This window comes from Sinohyriopsis cumingii, chromosome 3, assembly GCF_028554795.1.
Source record: "Sinohyriopsis cumingii isolate HCF-2022 chromosome 3, ASM2855479v2, whole genome shotgun sequence".
In the NCBI taxonomy this organism is placed as follows: Eukaryota; Metazoa; Mollusca; class Bivalvia; order Unionida; family Unionidae; genus Sinohyriopsis; species Sinohyriopsis cumingii.
In genome coordinates this window covers 37,800,239-37,820,642 of record NC_142963.1, presented here as the reverse complement: position 1 = coordinate 37,820,642, position 20,404 = coordinate 37,800,239, and the positions used below count along the sequence as shown (strand labels likewise).

Sequence of the window (20,404 nt, the reverse complement as noted above, 5' to 3'; positions counted from 1 at the left end):
TCATGTTGTCCTGTTATTTGTGTTAGGATAAGTTACAAAACATTTTTTATCTGTATAACTGGTCTGCAAGATAATATCTGAGCCAACTTGCTTTGATTTCTTTCTTCATTGAAGACTATAAGGGCTTTCAACTTTAGCCTACAATATACAACTGACTTTGGTAGTGACCCATTACAATCTTAGCCATATGGCAAAGTTAGAGTGTCATCATAATTGGCATGACATAGTCCTGTTCTTTAAGTCGGGACTGCATATGGGATATTTGAATTCATGTAGCCAGTCTGTACATCTAAATGCAAGACAGTAACTGAGGTGGTTTGTTTTGATCTCGATCTGATTCAATGGCAGAGGATAAAGGTAACGGGGTGTCAAGCCCATGAGGTAAATGACCAACTTTATCTGCCAAGAGATAGATTTAAATGACCAACTTTATCTGCCAAGAGATAAGTTTAAATGACCAACTTCATCTGCCAAGAGATAGGTTTATCTTGATGTGGCAGTGAGGGAGGAACGGGAGCTATCTCTGACCATGATAGCTTGGATCACTTTATGGTTGATAGCCTGTGTGGAGTGCAGTATCCATTGAGAAGGTCCTTCATTACTGTGACATCATCATATATGTTGATGACATCATCCTTCAAGATGTGCTTCTGCACCTTCCTCTACAGTGCCCACCAGTACTGCAGCTCTATGACTTTTGGTCGACGGTGTGCAAGTCTGACATGTATTCATAGATTGGCAACCTGACATGTATTCACAGATTGGCAACCTGACATGTATTCATAGATTGGCAACCTGACATGTATTCATAGATTGGCAACCTGAGCAAGCTACACATGCAGAGTAGTTGTCAGTCTTGTGTTTCCAATGTCTACAAAGCTTACACTTGGTCCTGCCCATGGTCTAAATCTTTAGACAGAACAGCGCAGACATGCTATGACAAATTACTTGTAAAACAGTGCATATGGCAGCAGAGACGAGTAGACTATTATACTGAGACTATTAATACTTACAAAATATCATTTGTAATAAAAGCTGTATGTAGGGAAGTCCAACTGACTGCCATTACAGGCAAAACCAACCGAGCCTTGCTTAGAGTAACTATGAAATTTGACTTAACTATGCGTGCAAAAACTAAAGCAAAAGCAATGCGAGGGGATGCAATAGCAACCCATACAGATACATTCCTACGGCACCTACACTTGAGTGAGGGTGGCAAAGTTATAATTCTGAGGAAACACAAAATACTTTGTCATCAAAAAAAAGAAGCAAGAAAAGTTGGAAAATTTAGATGGAGTATACTTCATTTCGAAGAGACCATTTCTCCAACGTGCTTTAAGGGAGAAAACTTCCAGAATTCTTCTGTAGAAAGCATGCTACTCAACATCAGCAGAATTAGTAACTTAAGTATTCACCAGATCTGACACCAATCTCAGTATCAATGGGGAGATCACTCTATTTAACTGGCATCTATGTGGGCTGACACCATTTAGCGTGATAGCAAAAAATTATTTAACCTGGCTAGCTGGATCTGTTAGGTAGTAGAAGTTCTCCAAAGTATTATGCCTAGTTAATGAATCTGAAGAAGAAATAGATGGATCAACTCAATGAATCCTTGTATAATTCTGCATACCACTGAAAGGACATCTGAAATACATGTCTCACTGATGTGACAGACTTTGCCAAAAGGTACAACAAACAGGACAACTGGACTGACTGGATGACAGCCCAAGCAAAGGCATATGATCTGGAAGACTGAAGTACACAATGACAATGATGAAAAAAACTCATGTACCAAGACTTATATGCTCCAAGGTCATGTTAGAACATGCACAGGGAATTTTGATAACTAGGCTGCTGACATATGAGCAGACACTCTCCCATGAACTCTAATCCACTTTAACCAATAAAAAATGATAACAATGTTGGAGCATAAGATCAGAACAAATGTAAAAAAAATGCACAAAAATAATGAACACAATTTTTTAAAGACTAAAACATGAAATAAGTACTTTAATACACAATAAAATAGTGGACTTTAAAGATGGATGGGTGGAAATAACAAAGATATGGTTGGATTCTGAGAGGCCATGTGTTATGATGTTGAGCTTACTTACAATGCTGATCATCCCATGTAAAAGCTTAGATTGGAAAACATCTGGCTGAGAGTAACCACTTAGTGTAGGAAAGGGGGGATAAGGGAGAAGTTGCTTCCCTTCACACATATATATATATATATATATATATATATATATGGGAAAGAAAAGAAAATTCTTTCAAGGATGGGCTGGATTTGAGAGGTAGTGGACATTATTTCTTAGCATTAATGTGATCTGGGAATATATTTAATGGAGAAATGAAGAAAGTCAAGCTCTTTAAATACAAAACACAATGGGTTTCTTATCATTAATCACAATGAAAGTAATTTCTAGGCATTCCATATTTAAGATTCTGTAAGAAAATATAAACAACTACTAGTTAGTAAGCTACAGACAACAAACACTTCATTGACACCAGTAAAAATAGCATTTTGAAAACAATGTATTCATATGCTTGCAGCTGTACCTCCCCATCATGAACTAGTCGAACAAATATTATTGCATGTGTAACAGCATGTATGTATGTGTGTGTGTGTGTATATATATATATATATATATATATATATATATATATATATATATATATATATATATATATATGCATATATATGTATATATGCGTGTGTGTGTGTGTGTGTGTATACACACACACACACACACACACACACTTTGGTCTGAAGTACAGTAATTATTATTATTATTATTATTATTATTATTTTTATCTTTGGTGGAAACAAAATGTATAATGTATAACCTCATAACTGATCCATGCTGTGTGGACTTACTGCACACTTTAAAACAGTGCTGAAACAAATACCTGATTTACTATTCAAATATCTGTAACACGTATTCAAATATTCGCTCTGATGTCATCATGAAATATTTACTATCATCACCACTGACTGGAGCTGAATCAGAAGCCATCAACCAAATTATGTGATTTGTAACACCTCTGACTAGTATAAAGACTTGTTATGTCATATGAGTTGCTGAATTACTGAACTAGGTAATCACTCTAGAGTTGATAACATTTCAAAAATTAGTGCCTCAAAGGGACTGACACTCTACGGTTTGAAAAGTATTTCCTGGAAAGATAAGACCATTTCTTCTTTTAACTGCTTAGTGTTAAAACTATCTATGATATTCTCAAGTAATATGATTTTCAAATTATCTACTGTGTCAGCCATATGGAATGTAAGATTGGCAGCATTTTCATTTATTACAAACTAGACACCATTAACAACTTTTGGTGAAAACCCCATGACCGTCCATTCAGAAGAATTAAAGACAAGATTTTCAATATTTGAGATCATTTTCATTCGGGACGAACTAAATACCACATATTAGTCTTCTGGTGGTAATATGACTTTCCATTTAGAAAGAGTAAAATTAATATTTTCAAGATGGCTGCCATAGTAACCATCCTGGACAGCCAGATCAGCACCAATCTGACATAGTTAGAAGTTTTCTGGAGAAGACCCAAAGTTAATATGACTTTCCATCTAGGAGTAGAAATACGATTTTCATCATGAGAACCCAAACTGGATATCAGATAGGGGTACAATGTTTATTTAAGAACCAACTAAACTCCTTAAGAGGTCTTCAGGTAAAAACTCTATGCTGATACAACTTTCTTTTCAGATGAAGAAGCTACCATATATATATACTCACTTATAAGTCAACATTTTTAATGAAAATTTGATTAATGCTGAGTAAGGGTCGTCTTATAAGAATGACATAAAACAAAATGAATAAATCTAGGGGTAATGTTGGAAACTCGAGATATTTGCAGGAACCAAAAATACTGTCAATTCGAATATTTCTATGTTTTCATGCCACCATTCTCATACAGAAGTAAATGGTATGCACTGTGTTTATCTGATTCATGTCCATATTTATTACATAATACTTGTATTTTTTTATTTGGATTTTAATATTTGCAAATATTATGGGTAAATTAAATACTACCCACCACAAAGTGAAGTGGTCATCAATCTTGTTTACCATGGGTGTTTTCAAGCAAGTATATTGCTGCCATCTTTGTGCAAGTCCTAACAATCTATATTTGTATTAATATTTTTATTTTGCTGTATAAACGCTCTCTGATGTAATAAACGTTTTGATTTAATTAGCATTTTCCTATTCCATCAGTTAGATTTTATTCGCAAGTGATATTTTTCTAGTTTTCGGCCAGTGCACATGGCCTGACAAGCCCCTGACTTGTAAAGGCAGTACTTTGTTTTCATGTGCACATGCTTTTTTATTGAGAAATGAATTTAATACATGTACATGTTCAGTGCCAAGTAGAGTTCTGTATCCTCCTGTAAATGTTTGACCTTAGCTTGTAAAGGCAGCACCCACCCCACCCCATTTTCCCACATGACAACCCTCTGACTGAGCCAAGAGTTTGATACTTGCTCAGTGCCAAGTAAAAGAGGGTTGTTATTCAAACTCTGTGATCTTTCTGCACGACTGACACATGTTCAGTTGCAGCCTGTAATACATTTCACAAACTGTATGATCAAAGGATTACTTTCAAAGCCCAAACTCAGTCTCCATATAAGCACCCACCCACATATGACAGTGAAGCAGAAGTAATGGGGAACAATATTTACAATGACTAGATATTAATTCACAATGACTAGACGATGATGGGAGTTTTCAGAACTTTATCAGACAATGTAGATGAAGTCTTGGAGTTTGTAACAGATAATATTATATAGTAACATTCACTGGGTACCTGTGAATCACATAAATGTGGAATTAACTTTCATTGTTTTGTTGTAAAACATCTGAAATGAAGATATTACAGGATACTGTGAATTGGATCGTTGTGAATTATTTTAACAACAGTATGTGACCTGGAACTGAATTCATGAATTTATCATATAAATTTATTTAAAATGTCAAGCATTACGGATTTTAATTGATTTAATTAGAACAAATTGTAATCTGTTGATCTGTGACATATTCCACATAATAAAATTGTTTTTTACATGGTTTCATTGTTCTACCTACCCTCCTGTCTCTCTGTCTACCTTTCTTAATTTAACCAGTTTGGCTTGCTTACTTTTCCAAAGTGCAGTTCTGACTCACTGATGAAAAGTCACCCTTCAGGCAGATTTGACTTTATAAATTCACCTTAATCCCTTAGTACAGCACCATTTGACCCATGTGACACCCTACTGATCAAGCCACAAGTTTGGTACTTGCTCAGTGCCAAGTAATAACGGGTGGTTTTTCAAACTTCCTGTAATCTTGCTGCATAACTGACATAAGCACATTTGCAGCCTTAAAAGATTTTGCAGACTTATGATCAAAGTGTTAACTTACAGAGCCTAAGTTCAGTCTCTGCCAAGGAAACAGTCAGACAATATCTACAATGACTAGATGATGAAAGATTTCAGAACTTTATCAGACAATGAGGATTAACTCTTGGACTTTGTACCAGATGACATTATTGACATTTATAGGATACTGTGGATCACAAAAATGTGGACTTAACTTTCATTGTTTATTTGTAAAATGAGTCGAATCAACATATTATAACTATTTTTATACCAGTATGTAACTTACAACTGAATTATGGATTCATCATAAATTTATTTAGAATGTCAAGCATTAGTGATTTTCATGGATTTAATCAAAATAAACTGCAAATTGCTGATTTATCTGTGACATATTCCAATGGTTTTGTCTACATATCTATTGATCTATCTACTTCGGTTTGCTTATTTTTCCAAACTAAGACACACTGAAAAGAAATCACCCTTCAGATAGATTTGACTTGCAAAATACATCCCAATGCATAGCAGAGTCCAAGAGATATTAGCTTTTTGTAGCCCTAAGAAGGTGAGGGGGTAAACTTTTATTCAACTTATAAGTGAGTATATACAATATAACCAGATTTTTAGGATGGCTGCCATGGTGGTCATACTGAATGTCAGAAAAAAACACTTAAAAAAAGATATTTTTTTCTGAAATATGGACCTGTTCTTTCTTCACAAGACTGAGAAGTTTTGTGAATGTTGGGCCTGATCAGGTGAGCTTTTCTAGTCCTGCATTTCCTTTAAAATTCAGAAGGTGTGTTCAATCATTATAGACTTGATTGTTCTGACTGTCTATTAATACTGTGGTAATTAAAATAGTAATAAATGAATACAATTTTGAATTACTCAATTTTTCATGGTATATCTAAAAAAAATGTCATAACAAAAAGAAGAATTAGCCTGAATATGCAGTATTATTTACATTATTTATCAAAACCAAGTAAAAATGTAGGACTTCAAATTACTTTCATTTGAACACTAAGAAAGTTTTACAGAAAACAAAAGCATGATGGTAAACTTTAAAATAACAAACAAAATTTTGATTTTCTCCCAACATGTTCATGCTGGGTATGGTGGTAAGGTTTCAAAAGCAGCTGCAAAAGCACCCATTGATAAAGCTTGCCTTGTGTATTTTTTCTGTCCCACACACAGCACTGCATTGTTTGTCCTTTGCTACTGCCAGGTTGCCAGCTTCACTGGACTACACTGAGAACATATGTACATGGCATGGACAATAAACGATACTAACATACAGCTGGGACCATCTCAATCTTGAATAACACGCAAGGCATATTAAAAGTGGACACATTCACATATAAATGACACAACGAAATTTGAATACCAATTTCTGATTGGAATATTTGCCACAAAGTATTTTTATTCAACTATTCATTTCAGCACTACTTTAAAATCAAAATAACCAACGTAAACCAGGCTCTTAAAGCTGAGGAACTATTCCTGGTACCTTCATTACTTTTTGGTCAAACTAGACCAAACCACCAAGTCCTTGAAAGTGGAGGAGTGGAGGTTATACATTAGGTATTCTAAACAAGATGGTGCAGAGGCAAGCTAGTAAATGAGAGGGTTACAAATGGAAAAAGTAGATTTGTGAGATGCTTACAGGTGGTGAGGAAGCCACGGGATGCAGAGCGCTTAATGTTACCAGAAGTAAATGGTGGGAAGAGGCCATCTGAAAACAAGCCAGGATGAGTGCTATGACAATGAATAAGAAAATGTGATATTATGGTTCCAACAGAAACATCTAACAAATAGTGGGTTGATAATGCCTTCAAAAATTATAAAATTTCCTTCAAAATTTTAATTTTACAGGTTATGGATTACACTATCATAACATCAGTAGTCCTTAAAGTAGAGACTTTATCTATATATATAACACTTTCATTTCCAAATAACAAGTAGAAATATAATTGGATTTATCACATAATCACATTTTATATCCAGTGCAGATATGTGAAGGAACTTTATAGGTTCTTCTCAACTAATGGTTTGTCCAGGAATCTGAAAGAATTGGTTTGGTGTTTTATGGCACAGAAACAAAAGAATGTTATTCTATTGAATAAAATGCCTTGCTCAGTGACATATCATTATAGCCAACCCTGGCTGATTTAATGGTAGGATTCAAATCTGCACCCTTCTGTTCATGAGTTTGGTATGATGTCCACTGATCCAACCATGGCTCCTGAATCACAGATGAATCTATCCTAACAACACCAGTGCTAATGTCAGTTCTATATAAATTAAAGAACCCAAATTAAAACAGGCATTAAATATCTGAGATCAAACTCTTGCAAATCAAATCTAACATCTAGAATGTGTCATGAAAGATTTTTTATCTATCCAATCTTATGAGAAAAATGTCCATTTTGAGAAATGTCAGAAAGTCACAAAAGATAGGACTGATCATGACATAATGAAGTCAAAAGAAGATGTGCACTGTAGTAAAATATAGAAAATGGCAAAGACTATTCTAGCTATAGACAATCTACACAGATCCTAATGAAAAGTATCCACTCTGTGCTTTCATAATAACTGAACAAAAATGTTTTCTTTATTATGAAATATCCTGCCAACAAACAAAGCAAACTGGAAAGGATTCTGAGATGACAAGCAACTGTGGTGAACTAAACACATTATTTATTACTTTGAGATAGTGCTGTATTTGTCCATGTATGACGAGTACCCAACATCAAACACCTCTGACCCAGATTGGCCATCTGATTTGGTACCCAATGATCATAGTGTTAGTTGTTTACTTGTGATCACAAGCACATGGTACAGACTGTGATTCACCAGTAATATTATGCCATAGCTGATGATGTTCTATTTATTTCTGATTACAACAAATGACAGAGTGTGATCCATCAGCAAGTTATGCCATGGCAGATGCTGTTTGATTTATTTGTGATCACAAGCACATGGTATACTGTAATGTACCAGCATGTTATGTCATGAAAAATGTTGTTTCATTTACTTGTGTTTTGTCCATATGTCATAGATGGTTAACCGACTGATACTAACATGGTGGATACTGATCATTTACTTGTGATTACAGGTACATGGCATAGACTGTAATCCACCATGTTATTTATGTCAGTGCAGATGCTGTTTGATTTCCTTGTGATTACAAACACATGGCAGACTGCAATCCATCTGCATTTTATGCCATGGCAGATGCAGTTTTATTTACCGGTGACCACAAGGACATGGCACAGACTGTAATACACCATCATGTTATGCCATGACAAATCTTGATTGATTTACTTGTGTTCATAAGGATAAGGCATAGACTGTGATCTACTAGTCTCTAATGCAATGGCAGAAGCTGTTTGATTTACAAATAGCAACGATTCTGATCTACTAGCATGTTATGCCATGGCAGATACTGTTCACAGCATATATAATGTGATTTCTTTTATTTTGAGGATATAAATTTTCATGTGTTTTTTTAAAAAGAAACTGTCATTTTAGCCATGACTTCAATTCATGGACTGGGAATGGTCCATATTGTTTCCATGCAAGGTTCATTGTTTATTGAGTCTTTAAATTTGTGGATTGCAGCAACCATGAAATAAACAAACATTGATACTCTGCTAAAAATAGCAAATTCAAAGCATCTAACAGCACAGGTAACTCAAGAATTACTTTATGAATCTGTAAAAATGATTTGTCTGAAACAACATGCATTCAATGTGAAAAGGTTTCACTCTATCAGAAGAAAATGTCAAAGCACGTTTTTGGACGTTCTTCTCTCCCCGTGGTGACAGTGGAGTTACAATGATGGTCATTTTCCACAACATGACTTGCAATCAAACGATTTATTGCTAGTTCTATCTTTGAATTTTGAGAACCTGTCATAAATTGCAATAATCTGCAGAGCAAATTACAATCAGAATGAAAGTATGCATTGAAACATTACCCTACTACCAAAAGAAATATATCTACGAGTGTCTAAGCTTAAATTGTGCAGACATGGATCAACCGTAAGCCAGAAATATAACAATCATAGACTTGCAAGACAAAATACAAAAATCTAACCAAACCATGGACTGTTTGTAGAGTGTATCAGATATCTAAATGTGCATCTACTTGCCAAATATTAGTGATGGTAGCTGACTTAAGCTGGAGCATCTATATAAATAAAACATATACTTTTCTGGTTGATATCATGGTAAAATACACCAAGGGTCAAAGAAAAATCTCTAACAAACATACCAATTTACATGTATGTGAATAGGTATCATAGTACTTGGATAATGCATGACACTATTATCATTTCTGCCCCATCAAGAAAAGCATATTGTACAAAGGGAGTTTATTAGTTCCAAAATTTGATCAAACATATTGTCTGTAATTTCTGTCTACTTTATAATTATTATGTTCTGGATGTACAAATAATTATAGGTATACACACTTTGATTACAAATTTCATGACAATTTTTACAATCATAGTAAAAACTGAATAATTAGTATTAAGTATGATACTTGCATACTGTTAAATGAAGGGGAAAAAATGAAAATATATAACACATTACAAACAATATGGTCTTAAACAGACACTAAAGATCTGAAACTTCAGCATTCTGTCAATTTACTCTGCCTCAGGTTAGAAAGTCTGAACGGTCAGGATTATCTGCACTTTGGTTCATCTTGATGAATGCATCTTGCTGAATAATAAAATTCAGTGACAGACATGCATGCCTCCCAAATAATGTACCAGAGTTTGGGCTTTGCAGCCAGAGCTTGAATTTGATACTCAAAATGTTTCCAGAATTCTAGGCCAGAATTATCAATGAAGAACCTTCACTTGCTTTAAGTTACACAGTAAGTACCTACTCTCATGTTGATAAGTTCAGTCATTTTTCTTTACAAAAAGAAATCTGAATATCACTTTTCTAGGTTTTGATAACTTATTTATTTAATACATGTATGGAGTAGTGTAGTAAAATATTAACATCAAACTGGAGATAAAACAATGGGTTCAAATCTACTTCTTAAATTTCCAAAGGAATTCCCATACTCAGAAGGTACTAATACCTGCTGGTTCAGGAAGGGTAACTCGAGATGATGGGGTCACAGTAATAGCTGGCTTGGTTTCTGCAGCTACAAGATTCCAGCCACCTGGTGTCTCTGCTGTTACAACAGCACTCCTCTCTCTATTCTTGTCATCTTCAACTAGCTGTGAAACTACCATGGTAAACTGCGTCTCAAACTGCACAATGAGGCCACCAAATGCCACAACAAGCTCCTACAAAGTAATTAAGAGTTAATCTCCATCAACTCAAAATATGTGCATTCAATCAAAAAATCAATTTATTAATTACAAATGAAACATATTTTGGATTATGTACTCAGATGACACAATCATAATTATTTCCACTTTTCTTAACTTGTACACTTGTCCAACAAATATGTGGTTATTCTGTCTTAAAAATATTATAATCTTTGAAAATTCTCACTTTAACTTATTTTTCAAACATCAAAACTAAAGAAAACATCATATAAACTAGATTCTAGGAAAAATAGGAGATTTCATTTAATATTGCAGAGTTTTCTTGTATCGTAGCTATCAAAACTAAAAGCTTAATAATAATGTAGCCCTATAACTACGAGACAGCTTATATTCTCACTCTTCCACTTATACCAAATTAAAGTATTTATAACTCTGAAATTAACTAGCCAATAATAATTAAAAAAATACATATATTTTGACATATTTCAAGAGTTGGCAGTCTTGCTTTGTTTCACACCAAGTTAGATCAACATCCTTCAACTGAAAACGATGTATGTTGTAACAACATCACATAATGAAGTCACCTGAGGAGAACTGTCATTACCTGTCGGACAAGTGGGCTTCCATCCATAACCAGAGGGACCAGTTTTATCCCCACCCCTAGGTCAATGTTGTTTGCATGGTCACTTCTCTCACTGGTATTACTGATAAATGTACCAAGGGCATACACAGCAGCAGCTCGTACCTAGCAAGGAACAGAAATCGTCAGGAAGCAACAGACAAATATTGATAGAATTTCAGAGAACCTTATATATGTGATTTATCACTGGTCAAAATGGGTACTCTCATTAAATGTTACGAATAAAATAGCTGCAGCAATTTTGCTAATGTCAGATTATCAAGCTATTGTAAATACTGATAGCTTGGATTGTTCTAATTTGCATACGATCTGAATGTAACTTCATAGATATTGGTATTTAATATCATTTTTATCATAATCACACTCCTCGAAATAATTTTTCTAAATTTTTCTAAATTTTCTTTTTATTAAATGTCACTAAAGAATAAATAGTCAAATCTGAAACAGTATTGGGAAGAAATATTGTGGGAAGAAATATTGTGGCAATTTCCTTTTAAAAATGTTTTCTACTATGGTTTCCTTATTACTGTCATAGACTCACGATTAACTAGTAGTACTTCATAATGGTGTGGGGGTGGATATTTATTACAACATGTTAAGTCTCTATTTATGTGTGACTAGAGATGTAGTTTGTTTTAAGATGTTGGTGTTAAATATTTAGCTCCTTGGACCAAGGGCTTCAGGAGATCATCTCACAGACAAGTTAATTGCTCTCTGATTACAAAACTTTTACCACTGAATTGCCTCTACCTATTTTCTGTAATGCACCCCTTCAATAAATATTCTCAAACTTACTGTGGCCCATGAAGTCAAATTATACTGAGCTACAAGTTGACTTATCCAACTTTAATTATTACCATATTGATCACTATATCACATTTTGCTTCTCAATGATCGACATTTTACAGTCAGTAGTGTTTCTTTCCTGTATTACATTGTTTAATCCCTAATGCAGTTTTCTCTATTCTGTGATTGATTCACAGAACCATCTTAACACATATAGTTTTGGGTTGCACATGTTTTGCAGCAAACAACTTTTAATGATCATATCAAGTTCTTATAGACACTATTTCTGTACATGATAAAACCTTAACTATTACAGCTAAGTGATTCATATATATCAATACTCAAATGAAGTCACAGTTAACTTATTGCCCTCAACAATATGTGAGACATAATGACTATAAGCAAAGATTCAGTAATTACAGGACCGCACTATTCTGTGTCAAGCTGCAACCCCTATGGCAACCACATTTTATTTCATACTGTCATACTGTCAATGGTCTGCCACAATTTATTCACTGCAGAATGGCTGTTAGGCTTCTTAAATCTATAATCAACTTAAAATACAGAGTTTGAATCTCAGATTGTTGCACTGAGAAAGAAACCAAACGTATAAACGTTTTATACTTTCAGGTCAAAACAGTTATCTAAATTTGTTATTAATAATACAAATTATATCTGGTACAAGATTAGGCACTATACCATAAGGCAGAATAATCCAACTAAATGCCAACAGGCCAATGTAGCCCATGGGTAATTTCTGTGTGGCCTGCACTCATACAAAGAGTCAGTTCTATAATTGTAGTATAATAGCTATAATATATATGGCCACTGGACTTTACATTTTTGGTCCACGAGGCCCACGGTGTTGAAGATGTTGGACCACCTTGCCATAAGTCATAGAAGGATTGAAATCCCTCTTAAGCAAAAATGGATCTGGTTTGATAAGCATTAATTTTATCTTCTTTTTTTTACTATGTGTTCATAAATTTCATATATGTTTAAACTATATTGCTTAATATAGCTGCATACTCAAATAATAAGATTTGAAAGAATTGGTGACTGTGCTATGTAATCTTGCTAACTTCGTTTGTAATAAATGTCCTGCTCAAATGTTCTCCTATTTTGACATATTGTATGTAATGTGTGATTTGGATTTTTAATGTAGCTTTAACAATTTTCCAGTCATATCGCTATGATGTCTGCAGTGTGGCAGTGTATTGTGATGTCTAGCACTGGGGCATCATGACGCAGACATGTAGCATGATGTCCAACCCAGTCATATTATCCTGACACCAGAGTGACCAGTCCTAACACTAAACACTTAATCCCGAGCACAAACCAAGGCAGCTGCTAGTGCCATCTTTATTAGTCTTTGGTATGACTAAGCCGGTGTTCAAACCCGGGACCTACTGCCTCCAATGCAGACACTCAAACAATATTGTAAGTAAAGTGTATTTCTTGAATGTACTTTAGTCAAGACAATAATGCTATGCATGGTAACAGTGCAGCCAGACAAATATATAACTCATACGAAGTTCTGCTCAATATGTCCAAAGCACAGAATTTCATGATATAACTATGGAAAACAGGTGAAAGCAGAGTTGCATCTAGGATTTGATAAATGTGGGTACTTGCCACCAATGAATCTGAAAAAGGAAGGGGGCCAACATAGCCGGGGGGGGGGGGCTTTCCAGTATGGTGTAAAAAAAAACTCAATGTATTCAAAAAAAGCAATAGCAAGTATAATAAGTGCATTAAATGCATATCATGTCTTCTGTATATTATAGTATTACACATAAAACTGAAATCAAAGTCCTATGTTTTCTAATAACATTCTATCTACACACTAACCATTAAAGAATCAAACCATAGACTGCTAATAGTGTCACTCCTGTGTGTCACATGCTCAATTCTGATTGGTTACACAATCATACTAAGAAAGATCAGACAAGCACATAATTTCCTTTCATGGATGAGAAAAAATAATTTTTAAGGAAAAGTCCAATGCTCAAACTGAATTAGGAAAAGTATATATACAGTTTCTATAACAGTTAACTCGGAACTGAAACATATATACATCTGCATCCAGACTGACTCTAATTGTGACTGCATTATTCTGCAAATATGATCACTATTTCCTAAACATACTCCTGTCCTTCCTCATCCTCCATTCTATCAATGCCTTGTTAAAGTTTAAGTCTTTCTGAGGAGGTCCATCAATTGAAATCATCATGAGTCTGTTGAGAACCCTTTCTTATAGATGGCTTCTTCCTGCAGTCTGGTTCAATTTTGATTGCTGAATCATAACTGCCAACCTTCCAGGCTCGCAATTAGTGAAAACAGGGATAAAAATGAGTGAATTTGGACATGAATTAGTGAAAAATACCATGACAATAACTCCATCCACTCTGACCATCAATACTACACTATATCAAGATCGCAATATAAAACTAAAACCCTATATATATGCAGAAATATATCTGCATTTCTATTTATTATGGTATTCATAAACTTCATTTGTTCTTGTGGATATTTATCAAGACATGATACTGTGGCAGACTTCCTCAACTGCTTAATCATAAATTTATTTTCTAAACAGTTCAGACACCTTGCCTGCTGGTTGATCTTGGTGACTAAAATTACTGACAAATTTTCTGCACCTAAGGAGGCCCTAAAGTCTGTCTTATTTTTCCTCACTAGAGAAGATACTCTTTCATGTCACTGTTGCTGTGAGGAATGCACAGGAGCTGCAGGACAATTTGGAAATGATCTTCGAGTCCAGAAACATTTGTCAAAACAAATGTTTAGCATGGCCTCCAGCTGAAGGGCCCTGAGTGGCCGAGTGGTCTAAAGCGCTCTCCATTACAGATCACTGCCATCTCACCTCTGTCTGCGGCGGTTCGAGTCTAGGATTCAGCCAATGTGGGTATGTGAGAAAGCTTGCCAGTAGCTTCTCGTGGGTCGGTGGTTCTTTCCGGGGTTTTCCCGGGTTCTTCCTCCACCATTAATACTGGCTGCCATGTATAGCCTATCGTGTGCTGAAAAATGGCGTTAAGCCCCAAAACAACAACAGCCTCCAGCTGATAAAGGTAAACTGTGTTCAACAAGAAAACTCACGAATAATGCTTCAGCGTTGGTAGCTTGCAGGTCTTCCATCTATGGCTTAAAATATTCCAGAGCTGAAATCTGAGAATTCTTAATTTTCTCTACCTCTACATGCTTTTTGCAACCGATGTGCTTCCTCACATCGTCTCTGCCACCATGCCCAATACTAAAACTTGTGGCACACTGTGTGCAAAAAGCATGCTGTATATCAATGTTTAATGTCTGAATGCACAGCCAATTTTTTGTATATTCCAAGTTAAACTTCACTTTTTGAGCAATACATTTCTTTTTCCTTGGTGGTGAAACCATTTTTAAGATCTTACATGCGATGCCAAATGGTAATTCAAATCAGTGTTGGTGACACATGCGCGGAGCAAAATTCCGGTTATGCCCCAGATTCTCTCAAAAGCATTTGTAAAACTCCTCTTTTACATATAGATTAAAATAGGCTAAAATGCTTGCTACCAGGCCAACTGTACCAATCGGCTGTAGTTCTACTAATATCACGACCAGCAGTACCGGACCATTTCGGCAACTGCAAATATCACAACTAGCGCTTAACAGAAAATTGGTTATTTTATTACAGATTTAAAATAATTGAGAATTGGAGAATTCGTGAAATTTTTACTTGCAGCATGAATCGCTGAAAAAGTCGTGAAATTCATGCCAAAATCGTGAGGACTGGCAGCTATGCCGAATCCTCTCTCACAGTCAGCAATTTGGTACAGCAAAACCATGGCCACTGATGCTAACTAAAGATTTGGAAATGTGTCTGCATGATGTTGATGTACAATCTGTTTGAGTCAGTGCATTTTGTCTCTAGGGTAAATTTCTCTTTTAATGATAGTCTTAGCAAGAGACCACTCTGTCAAAACATTGTTTTGGGTCACACAAAAGGGGGCAGATAGCATCTTTTAATTTCTTCTCGTGACCCAAATGATCAGAGACAATTTTTATCTTCTCAAAACCATACATTTATTGTTCTTCAGAAGATAGAAATGTGAGGTTACATAGACAAAGAACCTCAAATGCTATTGCCACCTGTGTGCTGTTCTTTGGAAATTTTGCAGCCATCTCCACCTGCAAATTTGTAACAACTCATGGTGAAGGTTAGACACATCATCTGAAACTTTTTTCAATGTGCTCCTGTGTAACTTGAGCTCAACACAATTGTAAATGATTTAAATTTTGTCTCCATGCTTAGATGATTTCAATTTTTCAGACAAACAGTTCTGGTGATAGGATTTTCCTGTGTCTGCATTCTGTAAGGTAGAATACAAAATATCAAGTACTGGTGACATCCACAAGTCAAATTTCTGTAAAGGCATATTTAGCTGTGCTAAGTGAGGTATGATATCCATAATAATATTCATGCATGCCACAAATTTGTAGTCTATGAGTTTATTCAGCAAGTCTTGACACTCTTTTGTCTTGTTATTCTTTCTGAAAAATTGCATATAGTGCATCATAAAATGCCAGCCATCTAATTGCATGCACCTCTCAGACTTTCAGTTGAGGACTGTCCAAAACGTTCTGGATTTCCTTCAGTTCAGCTGCTCTGTTGGCAGATTTATTAAATAAACAGTACAGGTCTTTAACTGTGCCTTCAAAGGTTTCCTTGAGGTACGGAATGTTTTTCAATGCATGAGAGGTAAACAAATTCAATCTATGAGCCATACAATGAATGCTGATTAAGTGAGGGCTTTTCTCCTTGAACCGTGTTGCTACACCACTTTTGCGACCTGTCATCACTGATGCCCCATCGCGGCCAAAACCAACAACTTTTTCAAGAGGAATCTCCTTCTTTTCCAACAACTATACAACTTCTTTGAAAAGAACTTCAGCGGTGTGTGATTGGCCTTCCACTGACACATTACCAAGAAAATGAGTTGTAGAAAGAAACATGGTCGGTTCAATGATTCTGGCATAAATGACCAGCTTCTTGATATTTGAAATATCTGTCCTCTCATCAATTAAGATGCTAATGAATGGACTACATCATGCTTTCTCCATTAACTCAGATTATATCAATGTTGCTATGCATTCCTGGAAAAAAAATAAAGCTTGATGATAAAGTATAAAAGTATTATGATTATGATTATGATTATTAGTAGTATTTTATTATTATCATTATTACTTTATTATTAAAGTATTTGAGAAGTGTAAAACAAATATACTTTTTAAAAACCCAAAGTAAAATTACCAAAATCAGATGCAAATTCTGCAAGAACCTCAACCTAAGACCATGAAGTGTCTAAGGATGCTGCCTTGTGATAATTCGGTCCTTGTTTTAAAGAATCCCATCAAGGTGTTTAAATTCTAAAATAATATGGCACTACAGTCTCTCTCTCTCTGTTAATAAAAGTCAATCCATTATAGTAATGAAGGAAGTGATTATGCCTGTCTGTATATGTCGATTTTAAAAGCAAAAAACAGTATTATATACATCATTGATGGGTCCCTACATATGCACAGTGATATAAGCAGATCAGGGTCAATTTCATTTGTTGCAATGATCATCAGAGCAAATAATAACTTATTTGCATTATATTAGTTTCAAGCGGTGGGATTTGTCTGACTACTGCCCGGTATCATGATGCCGATAGCAACTCCTTACATGCTCAGGAAATTATTCAAACAACAGCGACTGTATCATCATTTCAAACACACAAAAAACCTGTTATAATGATACTGAAATGTGACCTGTCTAGCTAGCCAGGAAAGAATTTCATGACAAAAGAAACAGGTACCAATAATCCATATTGATTAAAAAAAAACAAAGTTATCCAACATTAAACTTTGACAGGAAGTTATGACGAGTTACTGAATGCAATTTCATTGGCCAATCACGATGCTTGGCGCTATTTTTTAGTAACATAGGGATTCTTCAAGATATGCACTGATCGGAACCCATTTGATCATGTTTTGGTTTCTTGTCAGTATATACCATTTCTCCATCTAAATGTCAATAGAAAAAATGTAAATAAAAGAACTTACCTGAAATTCCTCTACAGAACCCCTTGATGAATCTGTTGCGTTTCCTCCTACTCACATGTTGGCAATACCAACACCCAGAAATTCAACAAAATCCAACAGTGAGCCATATTTTAGAGAAGCAATATTCTCCTTCGCCAATAAGCAACTGACATAGCATGAATAATTGATTCAGATTTCTTGCTGATATCTGCCATGCATGTAGTTTTAAGATTTTCACTTAGTTTCAAATCCTGAATCACCTGTTTGTGACCTGGTAATTCAACATGTCTGTCAAGGGTTGATGTCCTGAAATTAGCATTTCCAAGTGTGAAAGAAATTTGTTTTGCCAGTTTTTGCACACCATCTACAAAGCATCTCATATTTTCATTCATTTCCAGCCATGGTCGATTTTGTTTCCGGTCTGAATTGAAAGACTACTGTTTTTTTTCTTGACATTACATGGACCCTTAGTTTCATCGCCACCATCTTCAAGCACATGATCACTAGCATCGTACAATACGGGATTAACCTGAGGAAGTGTTTGCTCACTGTCATTGTGCCTATTGACAGAAACATCTGCACCCTGACTGTTATTAGATTGTGTGTGTGTGTGAACAGGATTTTTAACGTAGCTTTAACAATTTTTCAGTCATATCGCTACGATGTCTGCAGTGTGGTAGTTTATAGTGATGACTAGCACTGGGGCACTATGCCACAGACATGTAGCATGATGTCCAACCCAGTCACATTATCCTGACACCAGGCCGACCAGTCCTAACACTAACCTCTTCATGCTGAGCTGAGGTTCAAACCCATGACTGCCCGCTTCTGAGACGGACACTCTAACCACTAGGCCACTGGAGCAGTCAACTGTTATTAGAAGTGCTACTGCTAAAATAATGAAAAAGTGTCTGAGTTTTATCTGATTTTGCCATTTAACACATTGTGCTGCCAAGCCAGCTTCTGTATCAAATGTGCTCTTCTTACCTTTCTTAATAACCAATCAGAATTGAGCACATGACACACAGAAATATGTGACATATTTACAACTATACAAGTATAACCTTTATGCCAAGAGGGAAAAACAGGAATTTTACAGCAAAAAATAAAAAAAATAACACATTCTTCATGGAAAAATGCATACAATTCTTATGTTCTGGGCAATTTTGCCTGCATAGAATTAAACATCTTGCAGAAAATCTTAAATTTGGGGGGAGGGGATTTGCAAGATCTTGCGTCCTAGATGCAACCCTGGTTATAAAGGCGTATACAATGAGATTTCACATTGATTTTCTTTTGGTACTCCGACAACAGCAAGTTGACCACCAAGTTATATTATAAGAGCAATAAGTACATAGTTATGCATCATAACCTATCAATAACAGTGTATTCTTAAAATCCCTACCTCCGGAACAGGATCCTGCAGCAGATTGAATATTTTCTCATGAGCAGAGTCTCGTACTCCACACCAGCGAGCATTATCAAAGTCTGTCCACACCTTGGCCAAGCACAGGGCAAGCCATTGCCGCAGTAGGGCATTGCTGTCTGTTAGCTGCTCCAGGCAAATGGAAATAACATTGCCTTGCAGAGCAGTCTCCTGAAATACACATTGGGACACAATGTATCTATATTTTAAAACCACAGTACAAAGACTGAATCTTTTTACCATTATGTTGCATTGGTACTGACTTTTTGTAATAATTATTATTTCCTATTTTTTCTACATGACAGACTTTTAAAAAAAAACATTCTTAGCTATGTGGAAATTTGGTAGGAAGTAGATGACTAGATCAATTTAGCCTTTATTCCAATTCTGTTTATATATATACTTCTTTATACACACACACACAAGCTAAAAAAATGAGAACAATTAGTTCCAAACATTACGACATTATATAAATAACAACATATAAGTATGTGTGAGTGTGTGTGATTTGGATTTTTAACATAGCTTTAACAATTTTCCAGTCATATTGCTTCGATGTCTGCAGTGTGGCAGTTTATAGTGATGTCTAGCACTGGGACATCATCCCGCAGACATGTAGCATGATGACCCACCCAGTCATGTTATCCTGACACCAGGCCGAGCAGTCCTAACACTAACCTCTTAATGCTGAGTGCCAAGCAGGGCAGATGTCAGTACCATTTTTATAAGTCTTTTATTATGACTTGGCTGGGGATCGATCCCACAAAATCCCACATCCAAGGCAGATGCTCT

At 35.4% G+C, this 20,404-nt stretch overlaps 1 protein-coding gene across 2 annotated transcripts in view; it reads right to left on the bottom strand.

The window, feature by feature from the left end:
- LOC149802713 (regulatory-associated protein of mTOR-like) overlaps window positions 1–20,404 on the bottom strand; it is a 119,231-nt gene that overhangs the window by 57,624 nt on the left and 41,203 nt on the right. Inside the window, exons 15-18 of one of the 2 annotated variants that reach the window (XM_089952122.1) lie at window positions 19,592–19,783; window positions 11,284–11,424; window positions 10,484–10,694; window positions 7,050–7,118 (exon numbers count right to left, since the gene is read on the bottom strand). In XM_089952122.1, the coding sequence (XP_089808248.1) occupies window positions 7,050–7,118; window positions 10,484–10,694; window positions 11,284–11,424; window positions 19,592–19,783 (613 nt within the window). The remainder of the gene's footprint in view (window positions 1–7,049; window positions 7,119–10,483; window positions 10,695–11,283; window positions 11,425–19,591; window positions 19,784–20,404) is intronic. The other variant, XM_089952123.1, reaches the window with a different exon arrangement.